Below are 14,898 nucleotides of genomic sequence, written 5' to 3'. Positions count from 1 at the left end.
AAATGTGGGCTTAGCTATATATTACACTCACTGCACTCATTAAAATTATACGGCGCGCATCAAATATGATTTATTCTGTAGCGTAATAATATAATAAATAGGTATATCTATGATGTACCTATTTTTTTTTTTAAATCCATCAACAGACATAATTCCTACCATTTTTTTGTGTTGATTGTTCTCACGTAGGCAATGCAGACGCTTTGTCTATGGCCGAGATATTAATTTATAGTCTATTGTCACGACTGTCAAGCTGCTTACTTACACGTGTGATATTTTGCGACAATTAAAATAGTAAAATGGATGTAAAACGCGAACTCGATGATTTTGAATCTGACGAAGTACTGCAGCAATCGCTTGATGTTACAATAATGCATCCAAACAATCCGGTTACAAACATTTGTATAAAGCAAGAGAATTCTTACGATTCCAACGGCTCAATAATTGAGGTTAGGTTTTCCAAACATTGTAATTTTAATCATTGTAAAAAAATGTTTATTTTAAATTGAAGTCATTTCTTACTGATGCAAATAATACAGTTGCGTGACATATTGGACTTTACTAACTGAAACATCTAATAATATCTATAAGTACACCGTTGTGTTGACACTATTGTTTGACTAGGTACCTACCTATAGGTTCTGCGTCTCTGTGGCTGCAGGCCAACTACTCTCATTCATCTGAAGACAGCTGTTGAACGTTTAATAATTATAGCGAGACAGTGTCGAACCATGATAATAGGTCACCGACAGAATTTTCCGTATGTTTGCGCAATATATAACAAATGATACTAATATAGGTGTAAACACGTATCATAAAATACCTTCTTTCCTGTTTTTCAGAGCCCTGTAATCAGCCTTGCCAATATTAAAACCGAGATTGATCCTCTCCGAGTTGATTTTAAAGAAGAATTTGTCGAAGGCAGTGATCCGCTACTGGGGTGCTCATATTCGAAATGCGAGCCAATAAATCAGGTGCTTACATACTTATACAATATTGTGTAATATACATACATCGTACTTGTAAGTGATTATGTCTTTTTGGCTCCATTATTATTGGACCATTGAATTCAAAGTGTATTTTGTAAGAATATGTTTATATAAATTTATCGTATCGAACAAATCGGTAGGTACATAATTTATCAACTATTTAGATTTTAGCTGCTTCGGAGCCTTGTTGTAGGATACTAGATTTGCGAACAGGACTCCCTGCTTCTTAGTATATTTGATATTTTATTAATGACATTCATTAAGTGTGTCTGTGGAGCTGTGCGTATCTACAGCGATGTTGTGTTCTGCACGTTTATTATTTTGGAGCAGTGTTTCATGCCAGTTATTTGGTAGGCTTATTCGATGTATGAGGAGTAGCGAATTACGAAATAAAGTCAGGTCTTATGTTCAATACGAAGGTACCGAAACATTTGATATGATCGTGCAAGTAAAATTATTGTAAAATTCTCGGGATTTTCACATCACTACGTAGGTAAGTACTTACTTACGTGTGAAACAGGATTCAAGCCAAGTGTTTTTCTAGATAAGTATTATAATAACTAGTTTCTATACACCGGGTAGCAGTGTCACCAATCAAAATTCTTGTAGTTGGGCTCGATGCTTTCAATATGTAATGCGCAAACAGGAAAAATAGTCTGTGCGCTTTTGCTGTTGCCGTGCGTTACAGACAGATAAATCAAGGGAAATACAATATAATGTATTTGAAAATGTCTGTCAGTATTATCCATGCTCTTAGAGCAGTGATACTCAACCTGCGGCCCGCCAAGCTTTTTTGTTCGGCCCTCAACACATTTATTATCAGGAACATGATTTACAAAATCTGGCATTCTATATTTCGTATATCTTGAGATTAATTTCGACTTTGACGTACAGACATGGAAACACGAAGAGGATGGTCGTTGTCGTGTCAACGCCAGATCTGGTATAAGAGTGTTGCTACTGCACACGCTAGATTTATTCCCAAAAAACAAACATTTGACAGACAAATTTGCGCGCAAATAATTTTGCTTGTGGCAACACATAAATTTTTGACAACTCCAAAGTTGAATGCTTCACAGTCACATTGTTGCGGCTTTATTTCAAGTAAACATTACTCGGAACACGGATACGATAGCTTTTTTTGCTGTCTTATAAAATATTGTTTTGTTATAATTTAATTACCCATAATGGCGAGAGTGTCTTCGAAATGCAATCGAAAAATGTCCGACAAAAAAAGCGTGTTTCAAGACAAATGGGAAGAAGAATATTTCGTTGTGTCAAATAAACATGGTTCGACGACATGCTTGATATGTCGTGAGAGTGTTGAAAGTTATTGAAAAAAAATAACATTCTTCGTCATTATACCACGAAGCACAAAACATTTAGTGATACCTTTCCTCGTGGCTCTTCAATAAGACGTGAAAAGTTAAAATTCTTCAAGAAGTCCTAACAACATCAACAAAATATTATATCAATGGCGGTATCACATGACGCAGCAGTGACAAGAGCGTCGTATGAAATTTGGTACATACTTGGTAAATATATGAAACCATTTACCGACGCAGAGGTTGCGAAAGAATGTTTCCTAAGTGTTTCCAATTAATCAGCAATAAAAATCAAATAATATCTCAGATAAAAAGTGTGCAGCTCTCTGATTCTACCTTTGCTAGACGCATGGAAGATATTGCAAAACACATATTTAATCGCATCATAGTAGATCTGAAAAAAATGCAAATATTTTAGTTTGGCTTTTGATTCTAGCACCGATATTTCAGCAACATCACAATGTTTCGTTTTTGTTAGATATTGTACAGGACACAATTCAGTTCATGAAGATTTTTTGAAATTTCTTCCTATGAAAAATCGAACCAGAAGCACGGACTATCTCAATACTATCAATACATTTCTGGAAAACAATGATATCGATATTAAAAAATTGGTTTGTGTATGCACGGATGGATGCCCTTCAATGATCGGATCCAAAAAAGGATTTGTTGCTTTATTGAAGGAGAAATATAATTTAACAAATCTCTTATCTTTCCACTGTATCATACACCAAGAGAACCTATCAGCACGTATCTCCATTGCCGAAATAGACGCCGTGATGAAGACTTTAATAAGTATAGTTAATTATATTAGAACTCAAGAACTGAACCACAGGAAGTTTAAAACTCTTTTGGATAGAACAGTAACTATAGTGACATTCTTTTACATACCTCGGTAAGATGGCTAAGCCGAGGTAAAGTTCTGGAACGGTTTTATTCTTTGAGGCATGAAATTATTTTATTTTTACAACAAAATAAGAAATTTTACAGCGAACTTAATAATGACGGATGGTGGTGTCTTTTAGCTTTTCTGTGTGATATCACAGAAAAACTTAATGAACTCAATCGTGGCCTACAGGGCGAAAACAAATTCGTTTCGCAGATGGCGAATAAAGTGTTTGCTTTTGAAGAGAAATTGAACATCTACCACGAAGAAATAGAGAACCAAGTATTGCATAACTTTCCAACTGTTATAAAAGCTAAACAAGATGGTATACATGTTTCTGAAGAAAACTATAAGATATTTTTAAATTATTTAGCTGCCTTAGCTAAGAAATTTAAGAGCAGATTTCAGGACTTACGTAGTATCAAGAATTGTTTGTTACTTATAGAAAATCCCTGGCATCTAGAAACAGCAACTTTAACACATTGGGATATGATTATGCAGTGCTTTTTGATGAATTTATCGAATTTAAGAACGATACTAATCTGAAAGCTATTTTTGAAGAAAAAAGAGTGGGGAAGTAGTACATCCATTTTTGAGAATTAGTTCCTGAAAAATACAAGACTGTAAAAAATTGTGCCTGCCTGCTCCTCACATTGTTTGCATCAACATATCTTAGTGAGTCATCATATTAAAAAATGAAATATGCAAAAAACGTATACAGGAATCGACTTACTGATTCTCACCTTGATGGCGTATTGAGGGTAGCATGCAGAAATTATAAACCCGATTTGTCTAAAATTGTTGAAAATTTATCCCAATGTCAAAAATCACACTAATTTCAAAATAAACGCTTGGATACATGTTACTTTTGAGTTTTATTTTTTTCACTATTGTAATATTTAACGAACCGTATGCTGATAAGTGATATGTACTATTATTTTTCTGTTTTGGTTATATTTTTATAAATCTCAAATGGTTTTCCAAAAAAACGGGGGTGGTGGGTTTCATGATATTTTTTTTCATACCAGTATAGTGTTGCGGCCCGCGTAGCTTTACAAATATATGTATGTGGCCCGAAGAAAAAAAAGGTTGAGTATCATTGTCTTAGAGTGTTATGAGTTATAATGTGGAGTATATTTACAAACTAAACATAGCACATGGAATGATACGTGGGGTGGCAAAAATTCGATTTACCTACTAATGCCCGGAAGAATGATAGGAAGGAACTCACATGCATGTCGGTGGTAGAATCTACTTCAGTATTATTTTTGATTGGGAGTGTGGGTGACATCACGGGGTTTAATTATATAAAACACATCTTTTTGATTTAACAATTTCCCTGCGCAGGGACATTTAATTACATTAACTTTTCAGACATCGGTTGGATTACATCATTAATTACACTTACACAGGAGTCTTAGATTTAGCTATCGCACAGTCATTATATGGGAACACGTGTTTGAACACATTAGCCGAATCGGCGCGAAAGCGTTTTATCGAGGACGCGACGCGTGGTTTTGAGGTGATTATAGGGATTAATATTGAGCCGATTACACAGAAGGAATTCATTGATTTATAATACGAGGGTGGGTCAATAATTCCTTAGAAAAAAGCATTAAAACAGTTTTTATTTTTCTATTTTTTTTTTATTTCTCAACATAATCTCCTTGGAGCTCAATACACTTGGTTAGACGTTTCTCAATTTTTTTTAAACCGTCAGAAAAATAAGTTTTCGGAAGGTCTTCAAAATAAGCATTTGTCCGATTGATGACTTCTTCATTTGAAAAAAAACGTTGTCCACTTAGCTATTTTTTTAAGTTTGGGAAAAGGAAAAAGTCACTGGGGGCTAAATCTGGCGAATACGGTGGGTGGTCGACCAATTCGAACTTCAATTCTTCAATTTTAGCCATTGATCGTAAACATGTGTGAACACGGGCATTGTCCTGATGAAAGAGGATTTTTTTCCTGTTTAAATGAGGCCGTTTTTCTTCAATTTTGTTTTTTAGCTGGTCCAATAAAGATGCATAATAATCCCCTGTTATTGTTTTTCCTTTTTCCAAATAGTCAACGAAAATAATTCCACGTGCATCCCAAAATACAGTAGCCATAACCTTACCAGCTGATTTTACGGTTTTCGCCTTCTTTGGACATGGTTCGCCTTTCGCAATCCACTGCTTTGACTGTTCTTTCGTCTCGGGAGTATAGTGGTGTATCCATGTTTCATCTACAGTCACAAAGCGACGAAAAAATTCATCCGGATTGCGTTGCATGAGCGACAACAGGGCTTTAGAGGCCACCACCCTATTGCGTTTATTGTCGACTGTGAGCAAACGCGGCACCCATCTTGCAGAAATTTTTTTCATGCCCAATTTGTCATGTAAAATAGAAATGACGCTACCTTTTGAGATCCCTGTAACCTCAATTATCTCACTCAACTTTAATCTTTGGTCACTTAACACCATATCGTGGATTTTATTGATCAATTCTGGTGTAGTCACCTCTACAGGACGTCCTGAGCGTGGTTCATCCTTTGTTGATGTACGACCACGTTTAAATTCATTTAACCAGTTATAAATAGTTGCAAGTGAAGGAGCAGATATGCCGTGAACTAAATCCAACTCATTTTTTATTTCCTTTGCTGTTAACCCTTTTATATTAAAATGTTTAATAACAGCTCTAAACTCAATTTTCTCCATTATCCATTTTTCCATTTTCCACAAGCACAATTTTTTTTTTAAATGTACGAGAAACACACAACAACCCAACCAATCTGATTGAAACTTCGCGGCATACTGAATCGGTAGTGCCGCTGCATGAAAACAAACCGCTTACAGTACTAGTCGCGCCACCTGTCGGCTTTTCTAAGGAATTATTGACCCACCCTCGTAATGAAACGAGCGCGACTTTACAGTTAATATCGTGAAGTATCCGGGCCACACCAAAGGTGCAGCCCTGGATATCAGCTTCCACTTTGGCGGGAGAATAAGTACTGACTACTCTTATCTGCAACGAACCTATGGGTGGTGAGACAGCGGGGAGGGGTAAAGGGAAGGCCTTCGGTCAAGTCAAAACCTAACGGTGATCTTTTCTGTCGCTTCGGCCGGGCGACGATCTCGCCGGCAGGTACAATTTTTTCGCCCATCGAGGGTGCTATTGTTTACTCAGCTTTGTCAGAGATTCTAAACATTCGCCAGGGGAGTTGGGTATTTTTGTTGTTAAATTGTTGATTCGGAATTTGAAACTGTCGCGCCGGGGTCTTTCTTCGTCTGGTAACACTACATATTTTAGCTAAGGATTATAATAATATATTTTGTACTAACGAACTGACTATCCTATCAAAGATTTTTGTCGTTTGGTTCATTTCTTTATTGACAAACTTTATGTTAGGTAGGCTTAGTTTTTGCAACAAAAGTATTTATTGGTCGAAAACAAACGATTTTTTTGACATATGTATTGAGGTGTAACTTTTTAATAGAAGGCAAAAATCTGTTGATCCACTATCACACTTTATTACACACACAATTTTTCGGTATATATCTTCATAAAAAGACACTTATATTATGCTATTATATTTATGAAATCAATGTATTTTTTTAGATCGCTTCAAAATACCCTACCAATTTAAAATCGGAGATTGATTTCGAGCGGGTTGACTCAGAGAATAAGATTGTTCAAGAGGATGTAGAGCAAAGCAATTATGATAACCGTCAACAGAGTTGCTCTTATTCCGAATGCAGCCCAAAAAATCAGGTACTTACCTACATACGATTATAATGGTGTTGCAACTGCAAAAAATAATACTTTAATGTGCGTGATAAGGCAACGAATTCGACTCACCGGTGGCCTAAAATTCTTACTGTTTCACTAGGTTTTAAGTAGAACACTCACCTATTTGAACGCATTGTGGGTGCCAATTAACTAGTTTATTTTTTTCTATGATGCTCCAAATATTCCTCCTGATAATCAACCTGATTTATTTTGGTCAGTTCCCAAATAGGATGCAAAAATATGTCAATAATTTGGCGTAAGTGATATTATTAATAAAAATATTATGTAGCACGACTGTAGTGTATATCTAACCATTCACACATAAGACTATTACTTATGTATAATATAATATCAACTAACATTTTTTACGGGTAAGTTCTCAGTCTAGATGCGTATAACTGTATAACTACTATATATTTTTATATTACAGATAATGTAAAATTACACTTTTGTAGAAAATTGTAAGTAAAGGATACGGATACATTTTGATCATCAGGCGGTCAGAACATAAAATAGGTATTTGTAACTCTAACATGAAAGCAATATTATCATTATTTTCAAATGCATCTAACATTAGACCGTTAGAGCTCCGTCAATCAAATTGAACATGTCTTCGCATACTACTGTCTTTCATACTTTTTGATTTGGTTTTATTGTACCAGGCGCTTTGAATTATAAAAAAGATACATGTACCAACTAATAAAACAGGTGATGCCATTACCTATATTATCTCAAATATCATCATCAGCCGGGGTCAATCCACTGCTGGATGAAGGCCTCCCCAAGCTTTCTCCAATTCTCTCAGTCCCGTGTCGTTCGCTGCCACGTATTTCCGCCGATTTTTACCAGTTCGTCAATCCAGCGGCTTTTAGGGCGACCCTGTGGCCGTTTCGTGCCCCTTGGGTACTACTGGATGTCGGCATTTGTCCAGCGGCCGTCCTTTGGGTGAGCAATGTGCCCCGCCCATCTCCATTTCAGCTGTTTGGCAACGTCTATTACATCGCGTACTCCTGTCTGCTTCCTAACCCATTCGTTTCTCTTACGGTCCTTTCGCGTGATGCCCAACATACACCTCTCCATGCCTCGCTGTGTGACTCTTAGCCTTTTGACATCTCTCGTGCTGAGGGTCCACGTCTCGCAGCCATACGTGAGCACGAGTAGCACACATCGGCTGAACACCCTACGCTTAAGATATAGTGGTAGGTAACTCTTGAAGATACTATTCAGACGTCCGAAAGCACTCCATCCCTGCTTTGTTCTTCGAGCAATTTCATCGTGCATGCTTCTGTCTATGGACACCTGCTGTCCGAGATAGACGTAGCCATAAATACAGATAATCGCAGGGTCCGAAAAACAGTTCCTCATCACTTTTGGCTTTCAGACATTTATCTTTAGACCGATCGTTTGACTGACATCCGCGAGTTCTTGCATTCTATCTTGGAGATCTTTCGGGTCTTGTGAGAGTATAACAATAGCATCTGCAAAGCGCAGGTGACTGAGGTGCTTTCCATTAATTGAAACACCTTTTTCCTCCCAATCAAGCTTAATAAATAAGTCCTCAAGAGTAGCGGTGAATAGTTTAGGTGAAATGGTATCACCTTGCCGGACACCTTTGTTAATGGGGAATTTTCAAATATAGAACATTATAAATAAATGCATTAGAGCGCCACAGAATTGTACACGTCTTAGAATAGTATGTTCGCCTGATACATATAGTTTGATTCATAGCGTACCTACGTAGGTGACCAGTCAACCCACAATATATCAAGAAGTTTATTAATTATATGTGAAAAAAATATAGGTAGCTACTATTATTTTAAATAATTGATTGAGAGATTGTAAAATTTATTTTTCGATCTTTGCAATTAAACTTATTATACTTACAAAATTATAATGTTGCCATACATTTTACCCATAGCGCTGCACTAGTATTGGCAACAGTGGTATATTAATATATTGTGGCTGATTGTCGTTTACGCGAATTAAAAAACAAATTGTAATAATTTATTTTTAAAAAGTAAAAAAAAATACGAAGGTATAATTTTATTGGTATCATTCGTTGAAAATATTCATTTAGATGTCGGAAAGTGAGGTTGCATTTTTTTAAAACTCGGAATAACATAAACATGCCATAGTTTTGTTGATACTTTGCTAGTAATAATACACGCACTTTCATAATACACGCGTTTATAAACATAATTATATGAATACAATTCCAATGCGTTTAACTTACTTTTTGACAAAAAAATGACATTCCAGACGAGCACATTTCCCACGTCTGTTTGAAACGGATAGAGCTCTAAGTATGATAAGGAAGTCCACCGAAAGTTATGGCGTATTTAAAAAAAATACTACCTCTTCTACGGTCGATAGGTAATAAAAATTAATCAGAATTCGTAATTCTTGTTAGACTGTCAGTTTTGCTTTCACACTTATTATAATGTATATAATTTTCTACCGTAATTATTTTACTAAGTATATAGTACTAACAACAATTTTACTTATAGCTTTATAAGTGCATAAAAAAATAATAATTTAAAAAAGTGAAAACTCCATGGCACATTAGTGTACCGAAAGCATTATTTTCTAAACCACTAGATCGAGAGGCTTAAAATATACTGGTAAATCTAATAAAAATACTTTATGCAGTCATAAAATATTAAGGTTTCAAAATTATATAAATAAATTTTCTACAACATTTAAGAAATGTCTAGTCTTATACTTTGAAAATATCATATTATCATCTCTATTTTGACCTAGCACTAGTGGACCTTTAAGAGTGTTTGATTTTTTAATTTTTATTCTCTTATATATGTACCTATGTCGTTTACCTACATGTTAAAATGCAGTACTTTACGTTCTTTTAGTTGATTCCTGCAACCACTGACATGCCCTATTTCACCACTATTGGATTGTCAGAGAGAATCTTAGAAGTACAAGAGCCATACGATGAAATACAGATTGACTATCAAGACATTAAAAAAGAATTGGGGGCATATGAAACGATTACTAATATAGTCAGTAGCAGTTATAAACGTAAGCATATACAATCTAACGTCTCAGATCCCAAATTATTAGTAGCTGTCATAAAATTAGAGAATAAATCGTTTAATAACGAAAATTTTGTGTGCAGTTTTTGTTATAATTTTTTTGCATCGGTATCTCTATTGAACATTCATAAAACGTGTCATAAAACAGTGGAAAAGACGGTTAATTACTTAAGCAGTCGATCTGATTTCAAGAATCTAAAGAAAAAGGAAAAAAATTCTGTTAAAAAACCATTAAAATGTAAGCATTGTGACTACTTCAGCATTCTACCTAGTTCTTTAAAACAACACAAAAAGAATCACGCAGGAGAAAGAAAATTTAAATGTAACCAATGTGACTTCTCATGCCAACGATCTAGTGGGATGAAGTTACACAAAATGGCCCATTCTGGTGAAAAGCCATTTAAATGTGACCAATGTAATTACTCTTGTATCCAATCTCGTCATATGAAAATACACAAAATGATTCATTCTGGTGAAAAGCCATTGAAATGTGGTCAATGTGATTACTCGTGTATTCATACCAATACGATGAAAAATCACAAAATGACTCATTCCGGTGAAAAGCCATTTAAATGTGACCAATGTAAGTACTCTTGTATCCAATCTTGTAATATGAAAATCCACAAAATGAGTCATTCTGGTGAAAAGCCATTTAAATGTGATCAGTGCGACTACTCTTCGATAACATCTGGTAAAATGAAATATCACAAAATGAATCATTCTGGTGAAAAACCGTTTAAATGTGACCAGTGTAATTACTCTTGTATAACATCAAATACTATGAAAAAACACAAAATGACTCATTCTGGTGAAAAACCATTGAAATGTGGTCAATGTGATTATTCGTGTATTTATACCTATACGATGAAAAATCACAAAATGAATCATTCTGGTGTAAAGCCATTTAAATGTGACCAATGTAATTACTATTGTATAACATCTAGTGATATGAAAATACACAAAATGACTCATTCTGGTGAAAAACCATTGAAATGTGGTCAATGTGATTACTCGTGTATTCATACAAATTCGATGAAAAATCACAAAATGAATCATTCTGTTGAAAAGCCTTTTAAATGTGACCAGTGTAATTACTCTTGTATAACATCAAATGCTATGAAAAAACACAAAATGACTCATTCTGGTGAAAAACCATTGAAATGTGGTCAATGTGATTACTCGTGTATTCATACAAATTCGATGAAAAATCACAAAATGAATCATTCTGGTGAAAAGCCTTTTAAATGTGACCAGTGTAATTACTCTTGTATAACATCAAATGCTATGAAAAAACACAAAATGACTCATTCTGGTGAAAAACCATTGAAATGTGGTCAATGTGATTATTCGTGTATTTATACCTATACGATGAAAAATCACAAAATGAATCATTCTGGTGTAAAGCCATTTAAATGTGACCAATGTAATTACTATTGTATAACATCTAGTGATATGAAAATACACAAAATGACTCATTCTGGTGAAAAACCATTTAAATGTGATCAATAAAACTATTCTTCAATTCTGGTAAGATGAAAAATCACGAAATAAATCATTCTGGTGAAAAGCCATTTAAATGTGACCAGTGCAATTACTCTTGTATAACATCTAATGCTATGAAAAAACATAAAATGACTCATTCTGGTGAAAAACTATTGAAATGTGGTCAATGTGATTACTCGTGTATTTATAGCTATACGATGAAAAATCACAAAATGAATCATTCTGGTGAAAAGCTATTTAAATGTGTCCAATATAATTACTCTTGTTAAGATACAGTGCTATAAAAAACACAAAATGACTCATTCTGGTAAAAAAATCCATTCAAATGTGCCAATCTAACTACCCTTGTAAACAATCTAATAGCATGAGATAACAGAAAATAACTCATTTTAGTAAAAAAAGTTATATAATATGACTGTTATTAAGAACAGTGAGTTTATTCCGATGTTTAAGAATCAAATACCAGATCAAAATACAGTACTGATGTATAATTATGTATCGCAAATACTTTCATACACCGTATTGTAAAGATTTTTTTACATTTATTAATTTTTAAATGGCCAAAGACATAGCTAATAATTAGTATCTTTAGAATTATCTTCAAATATGTTAATCTTGCCGATTTTTTGAATAATAAAATGCCTAATTCTTGTCAAATTTGGAATCACAGAGATTATCAATATAATTTTTTATCGTAAATATTTTACTAAAATTATCTCGTAATAAATTATACTAATAGTTTTATAAATGCGTTTAAAAATTAATAAATGTAAAAAAATCTTAATACCACTGCACAGTTATGTACCGAAATATGACTATATTCTAAAACATTAGAGTGAGAGGTTTAAAAGAATACTATTTTATGTAATTAAAATACTTAATGGAGTCGTAAAATGTTTAAAAGAAATATAAAGAATAATAAGGCTTCAAAATTATGTAAATAGATTATCTACAACGTTTTAGGTATGTCCAGGATCATGCTTTGGAAATAGAACAAAACCTCCATTTTGACCTACGCTGAGCATGTCCCCCCTTACTGTATATTTGTGTAATATATACTACGAACTTTGTCAAACGATTACTGTGTACATCTTCAGTTATTAAACTTGCAGCTGCTGGCTTTTATACTCCAAAGCTATTGAATACTCTATTTCCACAAATTAGTTTTAAAAATCTTTGTTTCCCGTCTCAAGCAAATATTTTAAAAACATTTGGGTTGTAAGTATTGTAAATATTGTAAGTTTTAAAATTTCAATTATTATAAAAATGACTTGTAATTTTCAAACTATACTCGTAAGAAAAATTACCGACTGAAGCAGCAAAGACTGCAGAGGGCTGCGACCCGACTGATTTCAAATGTTTTTTTAGTAAGTATCTGCGTATACTTAATTAATTGTTTATTCTTAAGTTTATTTTTTTGTTGCGAGAACGAACGAATATTTTTATAGTCGCTAGATTTTTCATGATGGTAATCTTAGTGGACCTTTGTGAGTTAGGGAAGACCCTGCGATGTCTTCAAGGACTTCAAGATCTCCGTTGACCCCCACGATAAGATCGCTGTCTCTCTTCAAAAATAATTACTTCTCTGTCGTCAACTATCAGAGATGAGTCTGATGTTTATCACTTCAAGTCGCCTTGCGAAATTGCCGCTGCTATTAGAATTATCTCCTCTGTCCGCCAAAATACAGAGTTCGAGTTTTCACTTTTTGTATTTTATTGTTACACCTCATTAAACGCATGGTGATGTATCTGCCACGTTGACCGCACCCTGGAAGTTGCAAGAAGAAGCTCAACCTCTGGCTTGATCTTCTATTAATAACGACAGAGGTATTGCAACTATTTTTTAATACTGTATACCATAAAGGATTTATCGTTCCTAACTACTGGCAATTATTCACGTCTTGCGGCCGAATATAAAACTATTTTCTCCGCTTTGTATGTTGCCGGCCTGCCACAAAACAAAGATATCGAACCAGCATGAAAATCGTTTTCCGTCTCTCTCGCCCAAACCTTCACAATAAATAGACGTGCCCGCTGGGGCTTCGGCCCTCAGCCGTTACGGGACGATTCCAAGATGTCCAGATAATTTGTATCAACCTTGTTTGGCGATGTTATAATTATTTTGATTCTTTCCACCCACTTGTTATTCACGAGGAAGTTAATAGTTACGTTCGTTCTCCGTCCCAAAATGTTTGCAGATTGCTGATTCTTTGTATAACATTTTTGTTCTAATATACGACATTTTGGACTTATTCTTTAAAACATTCTTTCATTTCTTATTTTCTTCCTTGAACTGTTTATGATAAAATGTTAATAAGGTGGCGCCCGCAGAAGCATATTTATATGTAATTTCCTATAATTTTAGAAATACGCTGGATTTCGTAATCGAGTATGGTAAAATCGAGTCGGAAATAACGCCATCGTACGCATAACCTACCTTACCTATTTCTCCTTTTAGAGTCTCGTTGTCCTTTTCGTTCCATAATAAGTTGGATCGAAGCCTGTCTAGTTGGTTATTTGTTACACATATTTTGTGCCTAACCGTTATAGATAAATAAGCGTTAAGCTGCATAGCTTAATCCTTTGTTACAAGGTCAGGTGCATGGTTACACCGAATAATTACGTAATTTAGACTATCGGGAGAGGCCCAATAATCATGAGTGTAACAGTACCTACTTATTGTACTTATATATTTTTATTTTTCAGGAAACATATTAGATCCCAGCTGGTTAAATAATACCAGTAATTACAATGCTGAAGATATTTGTGCTGCTGCTGGCAATTAAACTTATTCCAGTTCTTTATCTGGTGAGTCTGATTCTTCGTCCTCTAGTAAGTGTGTCATGCTCTGAAGACAGTGAAGATTTGATTGGTAATACAACCCACATACCGGTGCAAAAGAGTGAGACTGACAATAGTAATGAACCGGACATTCCAATTAATATCACTGATCAAACTAGCCACTTCAACTATTACTTTCGACCAGTACTCTCGATGCAAGTTGTTTAGTGTCAACTGAGGTCACTGAGGATGACACAACCATTTTGACAACTCCGTTAAAAAAAGGAATGAAGGTAATTGGAAGACGAATGTATTGAAGGAGGTCAGAAATATCGGCAAGGAGTACAAATCGCATACAAATAGAAAGAAAATTAGGAATAAGAAGATAAAACCGGCTTGTCCGAAAATGTTCGACGATGATCAATGAGGAAGAGAGAATGAAGTTATTCTCCGCATTTTGGGAGTTTGGAAATAGGTATTGAAATTCAAAGGCAATATATTTCGAATAGGTAGCATGCAAATCATTCAGCCAAATGTCGATACATTTGTATAGGTGGTACGAGAAGCCAAAAGCAGAATACTAACAATTTTTATTT

At 34.6% G+C, this 14,898-nt stretch overlaps 1 protein-coding gene across 1 annotated transcript; it reads left to right on the top strand.

Annotated features, from left to right (window-relative positions):
• The first annotated feature begins 217 nt into the window (after nucleotides 1–217).
• LOC147076161 (uncharacterized) lies at nucleotides 218–14,307 on the top strand. Its single transcript, XM_085940276.1, has 5 exons — nucleotides 218–449; nucleotides 843–974; nucleotides 6,798–6,950; nucleotides 9,836–10,490; nucleotides 14,228–14,307. Exons 1-5 carry the CDS (start codon nucleotides 300–302, stop codon nucleotides 14,305–14,307), a joined length of 1,170 nt encoding a protein of 389 aa, XP_085796402.1. The 5' UTR covers nucleotides 218–299.
• Nucleotides 14,308–14,898: the final 591 nt, after the last annotated feature.

Source organism: Rhyacophila brunnea, unplaced genomic scaffold (genome assembly GCF_057557595.1).
Source record: "Rhyacophila brunnea isolate RB1 unplaced genomic scaffold, BYU_Rbru_1.0 scaffold_13, whole genome shotgun sequence".
NCBI classification, from domain to species: domain Eukaryota; kingdom Metazoa; phylum Arthropoda; class Insecta; order Trichoptera; family Rhyacophilidae; genus Rhyacophila; species Rhyacophila brunnea.
Note: the sequence above shows the minus strand (reverse complement) of the source record. Positions and strands in the feature narration are given on the sequence as shown.

What these genes read in the sequence shown, in the direction of transcription:
- LOC147076161 (XM_085940276.1), top strand. Translation starts at nt 300, where the DNA reads ATGGATGTAAAACGCGAACTCGATGATTTTGAATCTGACGAAGTACTG. An exon ending in AATGCAGCCCAAAAAATCAG is followed by an intron (nt 6,951 to 9,835) that starts GTACTTACCTAC and finishes ACGTTCTTTTAG; the next exon opens with TTGATTCCTGCAACCACTGA. An exon ending in ACACAAAATGATTCATTCTG is followed by an intron (nt 10,491 to 14,227) that starts GTGAAAAGCCAT and finishes TTTATTTTTCAG; the next exon opens with GAAACATATTAGATCCCAGC.